This window comes from Symsagittifera roscoffensis, chromosome 4 (assembly GCF_963678635.1).
Source record: "Symsagittifera roscoffensis chromosome 4, txSymRosc1.1, whole genome shotgun sequence".
Classification (NCBI taxonomy): Eukaryota; Metazoa; Xenacoelomorpha; order Acoela; family Convolutidae; genus Symsagittifera; species Symsagittifera roscoffensis.
The window spans coordinates 13,653,794-13,670,081 of NC_087065.1; the positions used below are offsets into that span (position 1 = coordinate 13,653,794).

Genomic DNA, 16,288 nt, shown 5'->3' on the forward strand with positions numbered 1-16,288 from the left:
CTTTTCTCAGGGGTTCGACCCCCTACGGACCCAAAGTTTCCGCACTTTGTACTATTTTGAGATATACATTTTTGGCTCGCGGACCCTAAATTTTTTCTAAAGGCGCCTTAGGCGGCAATATTTACTAATCTTTAAAGGGAAGCTCGCGCCAAAATTTGATCAAAGATTTCCAAAAAGTGCCTAAAAACGCCTTTGTTGGCCTGTTTTTTTTTCGAATATTTGCCTGCGGCGCAGAAAATTTTTACCAAAACAGGTTCTTTTTACTGCTCTGGGAATGCTCGGAAAATCAAATTAGTCAACCTAAAAAAAGGTCGGCGAAATTAAAAAAAAATTTTGAAGAAATTTTAATTATTTTTCAGTTCTACATTGTGAAGTGCCAGAAAACTGATTTAAAATTTGAACGCCAATGTGCACTTATTTTGGGAGATAGAGAGGGGAGGGGCAAAAAAAACTTTCTTAAGCGTTTTTAGAGCTGGTATAATCTAGTAATGCTAGCCTCTCAGTAGCAAAATAAAAATTGAGACGAAGCATTTTTCTTATTTTAGTCTGGCATTTTTTTTTATTTCAGTGAAGAGAGGTTTTCCAATTAGGAAGCATGATATTGACAAATATCCCGTATCTATTTAAAAATAGTCATTCACAGACTAGAATTGACAGCAAGTGTGGGCGGCAGGCTTAGAAAAAAGAAAAAGAGCAAGAGGAAGACATTATTTATTAATAAAGGAGACTTTGAAAGTGAGGTTTCATTGATTAAGACGCGATAAGAAAGGGAATAAAATGAAAAAATGTACTATGTTGGGTTAAGCATGGCGTCTGTTAATATCAAAAGATTGGATTTTCCAAGGAAAATTTTTTTGATCATTATGAAGCATAAAATTTTTGCACAATTTGATACCATTATTAGAAAAGCCCACGAAAAAATAGCGAGTTAGAACTATAATGAGCGATTCATGGCTTAATAAGTACGAATATTGAGAGCAACTAAAAAAACACACAATTAAATTAAAAGTCAAGACAAAAAGAACAGAAAGAAAAATCTGTATTCTAAATAAGAGCTTATTTGAATAATTTTGTGTATATTTTGAAATTGTTCATAAATTTTTTTCTATCAAATTCAACGAAATTTTTTAAAAACTTAATCAAAAGACTATTTAGAAGAATAAATAGACATTAGCGCTTTAAAAAATCTATTAGCGAGACAAAAACTTGAATAACCCCCAACTACAGCACCAACGTATCCATATATTGTGAGGGGTAAAATGATTTTGCTGCTTAAATTTTGCTAGCATTTTTCTAAAAGTTCTTAACTTTGCAATATTTCAACTTAAATTATTTCTGTTTCATATTTTTAAAGATTGGGCAACTTGAGCCGGCTTTTTTTTAAATATTGACAAATCCGCACACAGAAAACTCGCCAAGCACAGTTCAGCCACAGACAAACTCTTGTATTACTCGGCACTTGAGTTCATTTTTAGCCGAACAATTTGGGATTAAATTGTCTCTATTTTTTGGCTGAATTGTGCGAAGTTCAAATCGGCCGAATCTTTGCCGAGTTGTCAGGATGCTTTCCAATTTCCAGCCATTTTTCTGACCAATTTGTTTTATCGAAAAGAGGCATTCAAAATGTTACATATTTGACGATAACGATTGAACATTCTAGCATGACATTAACATAAATCCAGATCAATTTGAAAAATGCCATTCACATGCTGATAAATAGACGACAAGTGTGTAAATGTGAGACAAGAAGAAAAGAAAAAGAATCAGAAAATACATGTTTTATTAATAACTGACACTATGAACACGGACGTTTTCTCGATAAAGACACCATCGGAAAAAAATCAACATTTTTTTTACGCCAGAACGAGTTTGGCATAAAATAGTAAAAACAAATGATTTTTTTTTTCAAAAATTATCAGAGTAAATCAGATTTTTTTTTGCAAAACAGCGTACCATTAAAATAATTTACCGGTATTTTCAAAATAAAAATCAGACCTGCAAAATACGGGTGTTTCAAAATTGCTTTAAAGGAAATTTGGAACATTTAAGGCAAGATATGTTTTAACTGAAGCGTAGCTTAAGCGGCAAAAATTTGGCTCAAAGCATTTTGATTTAGGTTGCGGAACAAGGCTAAATGGTCCCAATAACGCTTTCAAGGGGAGAAATTTTCACGTTTGTTTCTATTATAGCGTTAGCGTTAGATTGCTGGGTATTTACCAATAACAATTTTTGAAACAGATGACAACAATAATTTTTTTTCATTTGAATTTTCTATAGTATCGTTTTTTTTTTTTACAAAAATTGCTCCTTATACTCTAAGAGACAACCAAACCATTCAAAATTTTGTCTCCTCACGAGCAATTTTGTATTACTTTAAATCCCACGGTTGTTCATTATATTCGCACAAACTTTACATTACCTTTATTACTACTGATGAAAACATTTATGTTTCATTTATATTAATGAGACTAAAGAATAGCAAAAAAATTATATCAATTTTGAGACTTTGAAAATCGGCCGGAAATTTTTACGCTGGGGAATCAAAATCTGGAATTTGAACAAAAAAATTGAGAAATCGTTGATAAACTCGGATAGAAGATGGCGCGTTTTTCATTGCTCCGACTTCCGGAGAAAATGATAAGACATTCTACATGGCGTAACCTTTTTTCCAGAAAACCTCAAATTTTTGAATTAACAGTTATTGCTGGAATTTTGTATAGTCCGGAAGATTTCAATACTTTGAGCTCAAAATTAAGAGTTTTTTTTGCTTGTATCTCTTATGTACAGTTGTTGAAGATCTATTAGTTCATAGCGTAAGCAGCGAATTTATACGTTTCTCAAATCACTTGAACTTGAATCGAGGTAAAATAATGATCCAAGAAGTGGTTGTTAGACGCTGCATTTATCATTTTGTTTTTGTTCCGACTTTCGATACGAAAGTAACGGAATATTTGTGCTCGGGTGGGTTTTTTTTTTCTTCAGACAAATTTCGACTTTTTAACTAGCCATTTTTGACGGAATTTTCTTATATCACTCGAAAGGTATTGTTGTACTGAGCTTAAATTTGAAAAGATATTTCACCTGTGATCATTTTTCGTTAAGTTATGAGGGTTTAAAGACTGCCATTTTGGCCATTTTGACCAATTTGGGACAATTAACGCGCGATATAATTCGCGCTATTAACGCGTAAGCGGAGATTTAATCCGTCTTATAAATCGTTCCAAATTGGTTGAACGAAGCTTATTTGCCATAATTGATTTGAGGAACGAAATCTATCTTTTTGTACTTTATATGGCGTGTGGGGGGATGATTTTCATTAAAAAATTTCAAACTTTAGAAAAAAAATTTCATTTTTATTTATTTCAATTAAACTTTTAATGTTATTACTGCTGCTCCATAAACCTTAAAAGGCAGTCGGAACATTCAGGGCTTCGCCCTGATACGAGCAGTCTTGTTGACATTGCGTGTGGTGGAATGTTTTTCTGTTTTTAAAAAAAGTAATTGTCACCATTTTTTGTCAAATATTAAATTAGAAACGCTTCAAGGGGCCGTCAAAAGATACAGGGCTTTGCCTTTATACGAGTCTTCTTGATTAGATTGCCTCCTGATTTACTTGAAAGAAATCATTATAGACATTTTAGTTCATTAGAAGTTCTAACTAATTCAAAAAAATTCCTTTCATTTTGCTTTTATTTCGAAAAGCAGGTTAAAATTATCATTGCTCCGATTTTCACAGAAACAGAGAAATATTTAAGCGATCGCTGGTTTCTTCTGATACTCAGACCAATTTTACAAAAACTGTTTTGGCATCTTGGGAATTGAGCCTAGAGTTTTTGGATCCTCAGGCAGTTCTGCAAACAATAGCCTGACTCCGATTAGAAACTTCTCAGTTAATCAATACAAGCTTGAAATTGCGATTTTTTTATGCGGGCAAATTTTATCGGCACTGATAATCGTTGCAAATCATTTTGACAGCAAACTGAATTGGTCATATTAGTTCCGTATACGACTCAAAATTTAGCACGTAATGTTCAATATTGACAGTTCAAAATATATAATTTACCAAAATTATCTTTACAAAAAGTATTCGAGAACAGTTAAAGAGCAGTCGGAAGATTCAGGATTTTTCCGTGATATGCGATTATTCTTGTTTCATATAGCGCGGAAAAAGAACTTGCACAACATCATTTTATTTTTGTCAATTTGATTTGGTAGCGCTGTTTGGAAAAAGTATCGGGCCATTTAATCTTTTCATATATTTGACGTCACTCGCAGCAGTTGAGCGTGTGGAGAAAAAAGGAAATGTCCCGTAAACCGCAAAAAAAAATCCTTGTGACGTTCGAAGAAAAGACCCCAATTTTTTTTTGTTCTAACAGGAAAATTTTACACATAAATTACTTTCTAGCCCTTTAAGTCAGGAAGTGATTGCGCAATTAACGCCGCCTACTTAGTCGTTTAACAAAAGAGTTTGGTACTAGGAGAGCAAGAGAAAATGAGATTGACAAACCATTTTTTGATTTACTCAGAAACGAATCCCGTCGCTTAAATTCAAAATCGAATCTGAGACTATAAGGGAAATGTTTGTGTAGTGACGTGGTCTTATAGTCATGCAGAGATAGTATTTAGATTGCTTAGATCTCGGTCTTTTTTCAGCAAAAATGTATGAAAAAATAGTGCTGTCTCGGGGCAAAAAATGCACTTTTGCTTCTGGCTTCTGGGCGCTACTACCCCCTCCCCCAGAAAGAATTGGAAATTAATTTTAGGGTGATTTGGCCAAAAATCGTCGTCCTAAAACAGATCCAAACGGGGTACCCTTTGGGTAGCGAAGGGGTCAAACTCTGAGATAGGAACACGTTGACTTCTCTGCCCCCGCCCCGCTCCCAACCCCAATTCTTCACTGGAAGTTTTTTTTTTAAAAGTAGGTGTAAACTTTTGTGCATACTTACTTAACGCTTGCAATGCTACTCTCGATGGAGTCTGTGTTGAAGTCCTTCATGAACTTGTGCATTCGGTCCCAATTAAGTTTGATGTAGTTGTCAGTGCTGCTCCCATTCACTGTCGCAAACTTGGTCATCCCGTCAGGAGTTTGGAACTGAAGCAGGATATCAGAGTGAGTTCAATTTAATAGAAAAAGTTAAATCCAGGAGTGTTTTTAGGAGGGGAGAGCTCAGGAACTAGTCAACATTAAATCCAAAATTTCAATTTTCGGTTCGATACTATTTCACGACATAACTTAAAGCAACCATTGATCCGCGAAGAAAACGACCAACTAACCAACTTACAAATTGTTCAGCTCATTTTTTGGTAGCAGCCACTATCATTACAAGAAAAAATATTGAATGAAAACATATGATTTGTCTGTATTGTTTTAAATCAAGTTATTGCCTATTCGTCTGCCTAGGGGTGGATTTAGAAGGCGTCGAATCTGGGATTCGACCTACTGACAACTCGAAGGGTCTCCATTTAGGAACTATTTTACGGCAACCATTTTTGTCGATCAAACTTAATTTTTTTAAAAACCACCTAACTTTTTGGCAAGCCAGGGTCTTTGTAGGCTTAATATTTTCTTTATAGTTAAGGAGAGCTCGGAGACCTTTTTAGTCCCAAAAAAGTTGGAAAGAAATTTCGTCAAGAAATTTTATCCCTGCATCCAAGCTAATTTTTGGTAAAATAGGAAATAATGTAGAAAGTTGGTTTTAACACAAGTTTTTTTTGTTGTAAAATTGAGTTAAAGTTTGTGCCATTTTTTCAAACTGGTCAATAGACTTACACGTGTTGCATGGACACTTCCATGCACTTTATGAAATTCACACGTTAATAAAAGATGTTTATGAATACTTGGAACCATAAGAGTGAAGTTCTCGAAGTCATGATGTCGCATGATTTAAGTACGATTTTGAAGAAAAAACATCTAATGCTGATAGAAATTTATTTGGTAGCAAACAACATGCCACGAGGTCATTTAATTTTTATAAATGAAAATCTCTGACTTTACTTTTGGTTACAATTCAAAAATATGTTTTGACTCATTGTAACTGCCGATAATTAGGCCATAATTTTTTAATTGCAAGTTTTCCATCCAAGGGATGAAAATTGCTAATGATCACGGTTGTTTCGTACCTAACGCAAAATCGGCAGACATATAGGCGGTTTAGCTAATTAGCTTCAATGCATTAGCATGGAAAAGAAGATTTTTAAACATCAGTACACCCGTTCTCAGTCCACACTGAATATATAGCGATTGCCTTAAAAATAGCGATTGCCTTAAAGTAAAAGAATTATTGCTTAATTGTTACTAAAATTGCAATTTTCACATGTGAACTAGCCCTGAACCAGAGTTAAAAAATTGGAAAACTTTTAGCGATGAATTGCAATGATTTTTTTATCGTCGCATTACTCGCAAAAATCTCTGTTGAAATAGCACTGAATTAGCGATTTTCAGCGACGCATTAGGGATAGACTTTGAGTATGTTTTCCTGAAGAAAAACTTCCAGAAAAAGTTTACAGCGATGGAATAAGCAAATGAGTCACTGAAGGAGTAGCTGGAAGATAGTTTTTTTTACTGCAAATCTTAGTTTGTATGTGAAATAGAGATCTATGCGGTCCTGGGGAAAAAGTGAATTTTTTGAAATTTTTCGCGTATAATTACAGGTAAAAAATATTTTTATAACAGTTTCGAAACAAAAACCTACGTTATTTTTGGTAATCTCTAGCAAAAAATGCTTTTGTATTCCTGCATTTTTTTGCTGGTGACTTGAAGTGTCTACTTTAGTTCTGGTCAATAATTATCTCCAAGTAAGATTTGAAAGCATATTTTTAAATTAAAAGTGTAGGAAATGAAACCACTAAAATCTAAGTGAAAGTGCAAAGTCGCCAATAAAACACTGCTGATTCATGGCCGGCAAAATAAGCTTTGCATCGAAGTAAACTTTTTATCGAAAAAACGTGATAACAAAATTTTTTCATGCGATGTGAAACATTCTCAGTGAGAAAATTGGACTAATCAGTTTAAAACTGTGGGCTCAGATAAAGCTGGAAGTACCTGTTTGCTGGAACTACCTGTTTGACTCAAGTGTAGGAGTGGGGCAGTTGCTTAACACCCGTTTTTCGATTGAACTCAATGCCAGTTTTGCTATGTTCGTTTTCAAAAAACAATGAAATTCCCAAAAATTTGAAATTTTTGAATTTTTTATGAAGACATACAGGCTTTTCTGCAAAAAACAGCGTGTAATCGTTATGAAGGTAAAAACCTGCAACATTATCTTTCAATTGATTTGTTAAAATCAGAATTACAGAAGCAGATTTATAAAAAAAGCTTCCAAAGACGATCAAAATCTCAAAATTTGATTTTTTGTCGCAGCAAATAGCTTCATTCATAGCAGTGTTAAAAAAATTTGGGCTTAGCGACTTCTGTAAAGAAGATTGACGGAAATTGTTTGTCCGATTGAACCCATAGCTGTGAAGTCAATTAGCAGGGAAGGTTCCCATAATCAGTTTTTTTTCTCGGCTGAATCTTGGATTTGACAGGGTGTTCATTACTAAGAAAAAGAAAAATGCAAATAATACAAAAAAAGAATATTGAGAAATTGGACTTTTCCCCAAAAGCGTAACATTCTTCATCCAAATATAAGGGAGTCGCCACTTCGACAAAAAAAAAACTTATTTCAACCTGTTTTTTTGATTGCATCCTTAATCTTAGATTTGTTAGATTAGTTTCTGAGAGAAGATGAAAAGGTTTTCAAAAAACGGTCTTTTAAAATCATAAGATTGACTGTTCCGACTGCCATGTTTTTCCGCAGAAGTTAAGGCGTATCAATATATGCAGAAAAATTTCTAAAATCAGATTCTTTAATTGACCACTTCATTTTAAAACCAAAAATTCAAAAAACGTTGAAATATTTAACAAGTTGACTTTTTTGAAGGCTATAACATTGTTTTGTTTTTAAGAAACCTTGTTTATTTAAGGCCTAACTCACTGGGTAAATTTTTTTTCCACAACCAGCTGGTTTGGTTATATCCTTTATATCAGATTTAGCAAGAGGGTGTCTCAGAGGCGTAACTCTTTGTGTAGGAAAGCTTCCACCACCATTTTGAAACTTTCGTTTGACATTACTGTTTTGCTACAAAAAATTGGGCAATTTCAATTGCGCCAGGGGGGTAATGACAGTCTTCGTTGTTCTCTCAATTGAACCTTTAATCCCAGATTTGTCAGGGAATTTTTTTTTAAAAAGCCATAAATATTCAAAAATCGTTTAAAAAACCAAAATTTTGACTTTTCCGAGGACCACAACTATATTAATATAAAAACAATTACTAATAATTTTATGCAAAAAGTTTCATGAGGGAAAATATTTTTTTCCTCGCAGGACCCCAGAGATCTCTAAAATCCATTAAAATCTAAGGTTTGCTGCAAAACCCTGTCTTCGACTGACTCATTTAGTGAAATTTTAGAACAAATGAGCTTAGCCGCTAGTGCAGATGAGCCTCTCACGATCCGTTTTTCAGATTAAACGAAAAATTCAAGATATGGCCGAAGAGTGTTTTTTGAGAAAATAAAAAATAGTATGGTTGAAACAAATTCACCACAGGTTTTTGAAGGCTGTATTAAGTTGGGCAAAATAAAAAGAGACAGAGTATGGTAGGAAAAGTTACAGAAACATATGGGAGAGGGTGGTCTGTCCATTGATACCACTTTTTTAAAATCGGTTATATAGTTTTCGAGAAAAAGTAAAGCGTCCAAAACTTAAATCAAAATAACACAATCACATAAATTTTCCTAGTACCTATTTTTATGAAACAGATTTTTTGCTAAATTTAGCTATTTCGTACCTGCCAAGCGATTCGAAAAAAATTAGAGCGGATGAAGAAATCTGGTTTTATCAGAGCCGGGCTAAATTGAAAGGCCTTTAAAACCAAATGTTGAGCATTTGATAGAGTGTATCTCTGATCACTTGCTCTTGGTCTGCGTAAAAATCATGCTGAAATTCGAACTAAATGTTGTCCAATATGGACATTGAAAACAAGCTTTTTGGAAAGTAAAAACCTGAGTTTGCTCTTACTTTTGTCCAGTAGTGTATATTAACTGGTTTTTACCGCTTTACCGTAAAATTGATATTTGTAACTGATTCAGTAGAAGTGCTAAGATTGTTTTAGTGGATGGGACTTACTATGGGCGAGTATATGTTTTCGACTTGTAAGTGTTGCATGATTCCGGCCATGAATGCGGCCAGGTTGGCTGTGTAGCTGGCGATGAAGACGAAGGAGAAGCAGCCCCACACATTCACCAGCCATCTGGCACTCCAGCATTTGGGCGCCTTGGAGGGGAAGGTGTGACTGAACAACATACTCCACGTGTGCACTGCAACGCAAACGAAAAGAATATTTAATCAGATTGTTTTCCGATAAAAAATTTTCCGATCATACAAAAGTTCAGCTTGATAGTCTGTGTTTTTAGCATCCTAACTTTTAAATACTGTTTAAAGCGATGATCATCTGCAGAGAAAAGTTGTTCTAAAAAGATTTATCGAGAAAACTTTAGACCAGTTTATGCCTTTATGCCTTTAGACAATTAATTGGTGGCGTGCTTAGTTGTTATATAATTTGAGGAGCACCCTCCACTGTTTTATATATATTTTAATTTAGAAGCCAATTACTTCCGCATGAAATACTCTGAGAGGTATAAATATCGGCTCCACTGGAACTCACTATGATACTATCTGTAGGTCAGACTTGCAACTCTTCCACACAATTAGCAAAAGTATCTGGAAATATTTAAATGTCCAAATAAACAACCGGTTGTTTCAATTCGACGCAGTATGTCAGGCAGAAGAAACTAAAGAAAGCTACAGGAGTCCGTATTTGACAGGCAATTCACACAGCTCAATGGATTCAGATCCGATGTTATCTTAGATTTCCAGGGCAGTGTCAAATCGGTCAAAAATATAGTTAAATTAACAGGGCTAGTTTTTGACTAGTTTAACATTTAAATTAGAGAGGCGATAACTGCAGATAGCTACATTTTGAAATAAAATCGAAAAATTAAAATTCTATTGCATTCAAGGGCGAATTTAGGGGTGAGGGTGAGGGTGGGGGTGGTGGCGTACGCCCTCTCCTCAGGGATTCGATAACCTGCCCACTCAAAGGGTGTCCCCTTTGAACTATTTTGAGATATCCATTTTTGTCTGATGAACCTTTAAAAATTTTCCAAAAAGTGCAAAAAAACGCCTTTTTTTTGCTAGTTTTTCAAAAATTTGCCTGCGGCGCAGAAAAATTGGCCAAAACAGGGACTTTTTATTAATTTGGTCGACCTAAAGAAAAGCTCGACAAAAGTTTTGAAATTTTTTTTAAAACTTGTCCCCCCCCTCGAGAGAAATCCTAGATCCGCCCCTGACTGCATCGGTGAGAATTCTTCCGACTTTGGAAAAAAAATGATAAAATATTTGTATTTGCATGTTTTTTTCGAGAGAAATTTTGACATTTTAACAGGCAATGTTTTACAGAAGTTTTCACCTGCTATCATTTTTCGAAAAAACACCTGGTTTTGAAAACACCTGGCCAAATGGAGCCAGCTAATTGATGCAAATTTTTCCTTAATAAACGCAGAAATGGTCACTTTGTGCCTGAAGTTGCGTGTAGAGGAATATATGAACAATTGAAAAAAGTTCAAAAAACCAAAAATAATGAAACAACTATAATTTAATTGAAACATTAAAGGATATTCATCAATTTGAAACAAGCAGCCTTGAAATTAAAAGTCGGTTGTTTTGGATGTTGGCTCTTTCCAACGCATAGATTTTTGCTGATATCAGATTTTGTAAAAGTCATTTGAAACAAATTTTGCTGTTATAAATCAAGCTAAACAATGACAGTGTCATTCAGTGAAAAAATTTTTAACAAATTTTTATGCAAATTGCCGTATAAACAATTTTCTGGCTTTTTTAGAATGTAAAAATGCTAGTCATCTAAAACTGAGGAAGAGGAATTTGTCGCTCCCTTCTTTTAAAAGCTTAATTAAATGGACCACTACACGAAATGGAAAACTCTAAGAGCCTGAAAAGTTTTTTTTGCGCAAGCATGTTCATACTTTTCAAACAACGCTCGTGTGGCACCGCAGCTTGTGATATCAAACTAAAGCCCTTTCTACTTGATGTTCACATTTCCAAATGATTTTCGAAACGTTCAGTCAATTTTGACAATCTGTTTGTATAGTTTTTTCAAATTTCAGCACCAAAAAAATATGAGGAAAAAAGTATTAGATCTAATTTTGATGATTCGCACAATCAACCGTCCCCTTAAAGTTAACTGAACAAAGTCGGACGCATCTCTTCATAAAGATTTTCATATTTGAATAATAAGTCAGAAGTACCGACTGCTGTGCAAGTGATACAGATCAATCCTTTCTCCAAAATGTTTGCAAAAAATTCAGAAACATTTCTGCTTGTTCAAAATCTTAGCTTTTTTGCGTTCGTGAATGTGAAAAAAGTTTAGGTTCCCTTGTTATTCTAGTGAAAATTTGAACCACACTATAAAACGTTTTATTGGAAAAACGTGTCAATTTTCATTTCGCACTGACCGAGATGGTTTGAGACCAGTTTAAAAAACAAAAAGGTTTAGATAAAAGTTACAGATTTAAGTCAATTTCGAAAGAGTTTTCTCTAACTTTAAAGCTAAGAACTTTGATTCAATTGTATTCTCATTCGATTGAACGCCATCATTTATTCCTTTTAGAGCTTCATTTTCTTGCATTTTAGGTTGCATTGCTTAATTCATATATGTTGTGTTTGCTTAAATTACAGGTCGCATTGCCTAAAAACTTACCCATCTTGTTCTACCAAAAACTTTACAGAGATTATTTACAAATTTTTGAGCCTCGTTCGGTTCTTGATTAAACTATTTCAATAACTAAGTGCGAATAACTTCAAAACAATTAATTAATCACAATTCAATTTTAAGTTTTTTTTGTGTATATTGGCTTCAAAAAATCGCTCAAAAACATTGACCGTTAAAAAGATTTCTAGAAAACTCCTTTTAAATTTTTTTTATTACAGCGGGAAATTTCATTTGGGCTGACTTTTATATAGATTATCCCAGGAACTAGTAGTTTTTGGTAAGCAATACTCCTCTATAGACGACTGCAACACTGAAAATGATTTCTATTGAGTATATTTTTTCACGTACATTTTGGAGTACAATTATATTTCGAATACCTTGAAATTTTTTTCAGGTCTGCAGTCTTTTTACAACCAAAAAAAACAACAAATTGAAATAAAATAAATAATTTCTTTATCGTTCATTTCTAAGTCAGTAGCAAAAATTAGCTGTTACATCGAGAGAAAACTCCAAAAAAAGCGGTTAAGCCTGTCGAGTGATGCCTCTAATCTTTCTTCTAACTCTTGATTTTATATCTGAAATATTTTGATTTTTTCATATTCAAGCTTGAGTATTACGTTTTAAAAAAATACTGGTGGTATATAAACCAGCGAAGTATCAACCAGCCAAAAATACTTAAATGTTTTTAAATAGCTGTGAACCATTTATCTAACAGCTACGAAAGTTAAGCAAACTCATTCATATGGTGTAGCTTTTCGGCTGGCTTATAGAGTGCGCGCATTTCCGGATGGCTTATAATTCGGCCTGTTTAATTACTCTCGAAAATTACCAAATCAAATTACTGAAAGTTGATTTAAAGTTAAATGAATTTACTTCAAAAACGTCTTTGTCGATGCAGGAATTTTTTTTTTAGAAAAAAATTGAGGAAGGTAATTTTATAATTTTTATTATGAGTAATTTGTAAAAACGTGGTAAGCATTGCATCATTTTTAAGGTTTTTCAAGATGAAGGTTATAAGACCTAGCGTGACAGCAATAAATTGCGAGATAAATTATGCTGAAATAATAGTTTGCATATTCGGGACTTATCTAAGACAGTTATATAAACGCTAAACTTGTTATCTTTTGCACTTTGCATTTCTGGGCTGTCTGATACTTTTATACTTCGCGATCTGTTGCATTTTATAATCTCCTCCCCTCAGTATAAAGCAAGTTCTAAACATCTAAGTACTATATATTAAACTGATCATAAATTCTTCGGTCAACTTAGTGAAGCCATAAAATTATGGTTATGCGCAATTTTAACTCCCATGAATCAAATTTCTGTTTAACTTTTAAAGGTTCTTAAGCCCGCCTTTAAACTTGCCTCCTTAGTAATGATTTATATTATAATTGGTACCACGGTAAACCACAAAGCCGGTTAATATATGAATACCTAAACAATTTTGGGGCCAATATATGAGAAGACGGTTATGTTTACTTTCACAAAGGCAGAAATGGTTGATCGTTATTTACTTAAGCTTTTGATGGCTCGCTGGTCCGGCGGGTTTAATTGAAATTTATTAGCACCGTATATCAGGGAAGGGTTGGATTAGTTTCTCTTGAAACCTGTTCCAGATCTAATCTGGGTTCTTATTTATAATTGGATCATTATATCGTACCAAGTTAGCGTACAGAAGTGTTAATGAAAACGATACGAGGAAAAGTGAAATGTATACGGATAACATGGTCTGTTGTTTGGAAGATCAAACTGAGTTTTTACCATATCAGCCCGTGATTACTTCTCAATTTAACTCAAACCTTATTTTTTAAGCAGCAACAATATTAAGAGGAACTGAGATGGTAAAACAGGATAAATGCGTCTTCTTACAACTTTTGAAGCTAAAATATTTTCATAAACTTTTTCCGTAAAAGATATATGAGAAGTTTTCCGATTCCAACTTTCCAAAAATGGAGTCTAAATGTAGAGAAACTATCTGAGCCATGTTTTGATTCATATTGAACCTTTGGTAGCCGAATACTCACCGAGTGCACTAGGCCACGAGAACACCTTCTCCCTGTTTCGGCCAAGTGGAGTTAAGCCGTATGGACTGAGCCACTCGAACACAGTGATACACAGGGCCACTACATGTACACAAACCACCACCAGAATCCATACTTCCCAACTGAGGGGGGCCAGGAAGGCGTCCGCTTTCGGGTCTGGCTTCTTACGCGCCACCTTTAAACGCAATTAATTAAAAATAATAATATTGTACTTAAATAAGGCAAGTGATGAGATCAATGTCATTTAAACTGTCCATACTGACTGATTTTACAGCTCATTTTCTTCCAGATTTTCCCATAAGGAATTCTGATTGAGTTGTACATTTTTCGGACATTCGGATTTTCTGGTATGAGCTATTCCCTGCTAAAGATGGTATACTTACCATGATGGAGAAGCCTGAGTGGAAGAAGGGGGAGGTGAAGTCGATGACCTCTGACCTCTCCTTGGTGATGGAGAATGCACCTATGGCCAGGTCAGCCGCCCCATTGATCAGGTCACGCACCATTCCGTCCCAGCTGCCGTTGATCTTACTGCCTAGAATTGTGAGAACTCATCTATAGTTCAAAGGTTTGGTGAAAAAACGAAGCGTGAAAAAAAGGGGAAGTGGAATGCCGAACGTTTAAATAGGAGTAGACCGAATGTTTTGCACTCCTGGAAATAATTTAGAAAAATAATGCACGGAATAAATCGACTGAATAAATATACAACACGTGAAAAAATATATCAAAACTTTGAAAACGACAGGTAATTTCGTTTCACATTTCATGGTGTTATTCAAGTTTGAAAGTGTACCTGGTTTGTTTTTGTCCACAATGTAGAGATGGTAGTGGAAGTCCAAGTCCTGTTTTAGTTGGTTCAGAAAGTCCACCATCAGTCCACTGCAGCACTGCAACATGTCTCTCGTCAGTTTGTATCTAAATGGAAACAAAACATTGTTTCAAACCATGGGCAGATCTAGGATTTTCTAGAAAAATTTGTCCGTTTTTTTTCTGTTTTTTAGGTCGGCCAAATGGACCTTGTTAACTATCCCCCCCAAGTCCATCAATCTTAGATATCTTTGAAAAATCTTGAAGAAACTTGGTTAAATCTTAAGGAAAATCTTGGCTGTCTTGGCAAGTTCTTGCCAAAAAATCTTAGAAGATATCAAATGTTCTTCACGAAAGTTCAAAGAATCTTGGTGAAAAAACAAAGATAGCAAAGGATGATTGGCGATTTCACATTCAGGATTTTCCAAGGTTTCAACAAAATTTTCGGCCTTCTTATTTATTGAAGATTAATCTAAAATTTTCTGAAAAAAATTTAAAAATTCTCCAGAACTCTCAATTGGAAAACTCAATTGCAAAACACTTAAAAGTTAGACTAAATATGATTATAAAAAAGTCAAATGTAATTATACATTGAAGCTCTAAACAATCAATGATTTTGTGCGCAAAACTAATAATCATCAAAAAATTACAAAGTTCAAATTAATAAAAAATGATCTGCAAAAAATATGCAAAAACCATAAGATTAATCTTAAAATTATTCTTAAATAGTTGTCTCTGAAGTTTACCCTTTTTTAGTATTTTAATGTAGTTTCGGAGATGCTTGGCTAAGTGTTCGCTCGTTAATTTGCTATGAATTTTTTTTCGAAAAAAAAAATAAAGAACTTTTCTTTGATGTCTTTAAAGATTTTGAAAAAACTTGAAGAATCTTGAAGATTTTTTCAAGATTGCTCGAAAAAGGAAATTCTTCTGTTGAGCTGCCGGAGCGATCGTACATGTTTTTGAGGTGGTGTTCGTGTACCCGGGTTGACCTCCATACACCGAAAATGCTTTTTATACAATTCCATACATCAAGTGTGTGGAAAAATGCTTGTCATACAATTTTCATACAATTTCTTAAAATGGTTGAAAACTGGTATAAACTTATTTCTGTTGCTGTTTGATTCTAATAGAACAGTCTGGTGATAAAAAACTGAGATTTTAGTTTTTTGAAAAAAATGCTCATCATACAATTCCCATATATGGAAATTGTATGACTGGCATTTTTTTGATTACGACACAAAAAATGTTTCAAGTAATTTTGAAAATTTGGCCCAAAAATTTTGTTTTTTTTTTCAACCGCAAATCGAATTTCGTACGCAAACAAACACTTTTCGAAAAAAATTTTTTGCATGCAAAACTTAATATTTTGTGTGCATAACGTAGTCCTGGATACAATAAAATTGGCTTTTATTTTCTTTTCAGTTAAATTGTTTTTTCAAAAACGCTGAAAACTCATATTTCCTTTGTATGGGGTGTTAATGTATGCCTTGATCAATGTCTGATAATTTGAAAATTCAAAAATTTGAAATAATCATCATTAAAAAGTTTTGCCAAAAAATAAAAGTTTGTTACTTTTGTTAGATTAATTGTGAAAGACAGCCAAATTCAGG

General features: G+C 33.9%; 1 protein-coding gene across 1 annotated transcript in view; it reads right to left on the reverse strand.

The window, feature by feature from the left end:
- Positions 1-16,288, reverse strand: part of LOC134843851 (glutamate receptor ionotropic, NMDA 3A-like) — a gene marked incomplete at its 5' end in the record, with an annotated part of 38,899 nt that overhangs the window by 4,321 nt on the left and 18,290 nt on the right. The window contains 5 exon segments of the mRNA XM_063860158.1: positions 4,947-5,092; positions 9,168-9,358; positions 13,854-14,046; positions 14,255-14,406; positions 14,665-14,786. Coding sequence (XP_063716228.1) covers positions 4,947-5,092; positions 9,168-9,358; positions 13,854-14,046; positions 14,255-14,406; positions 14,665-14,786 — 804 coding nt within the window.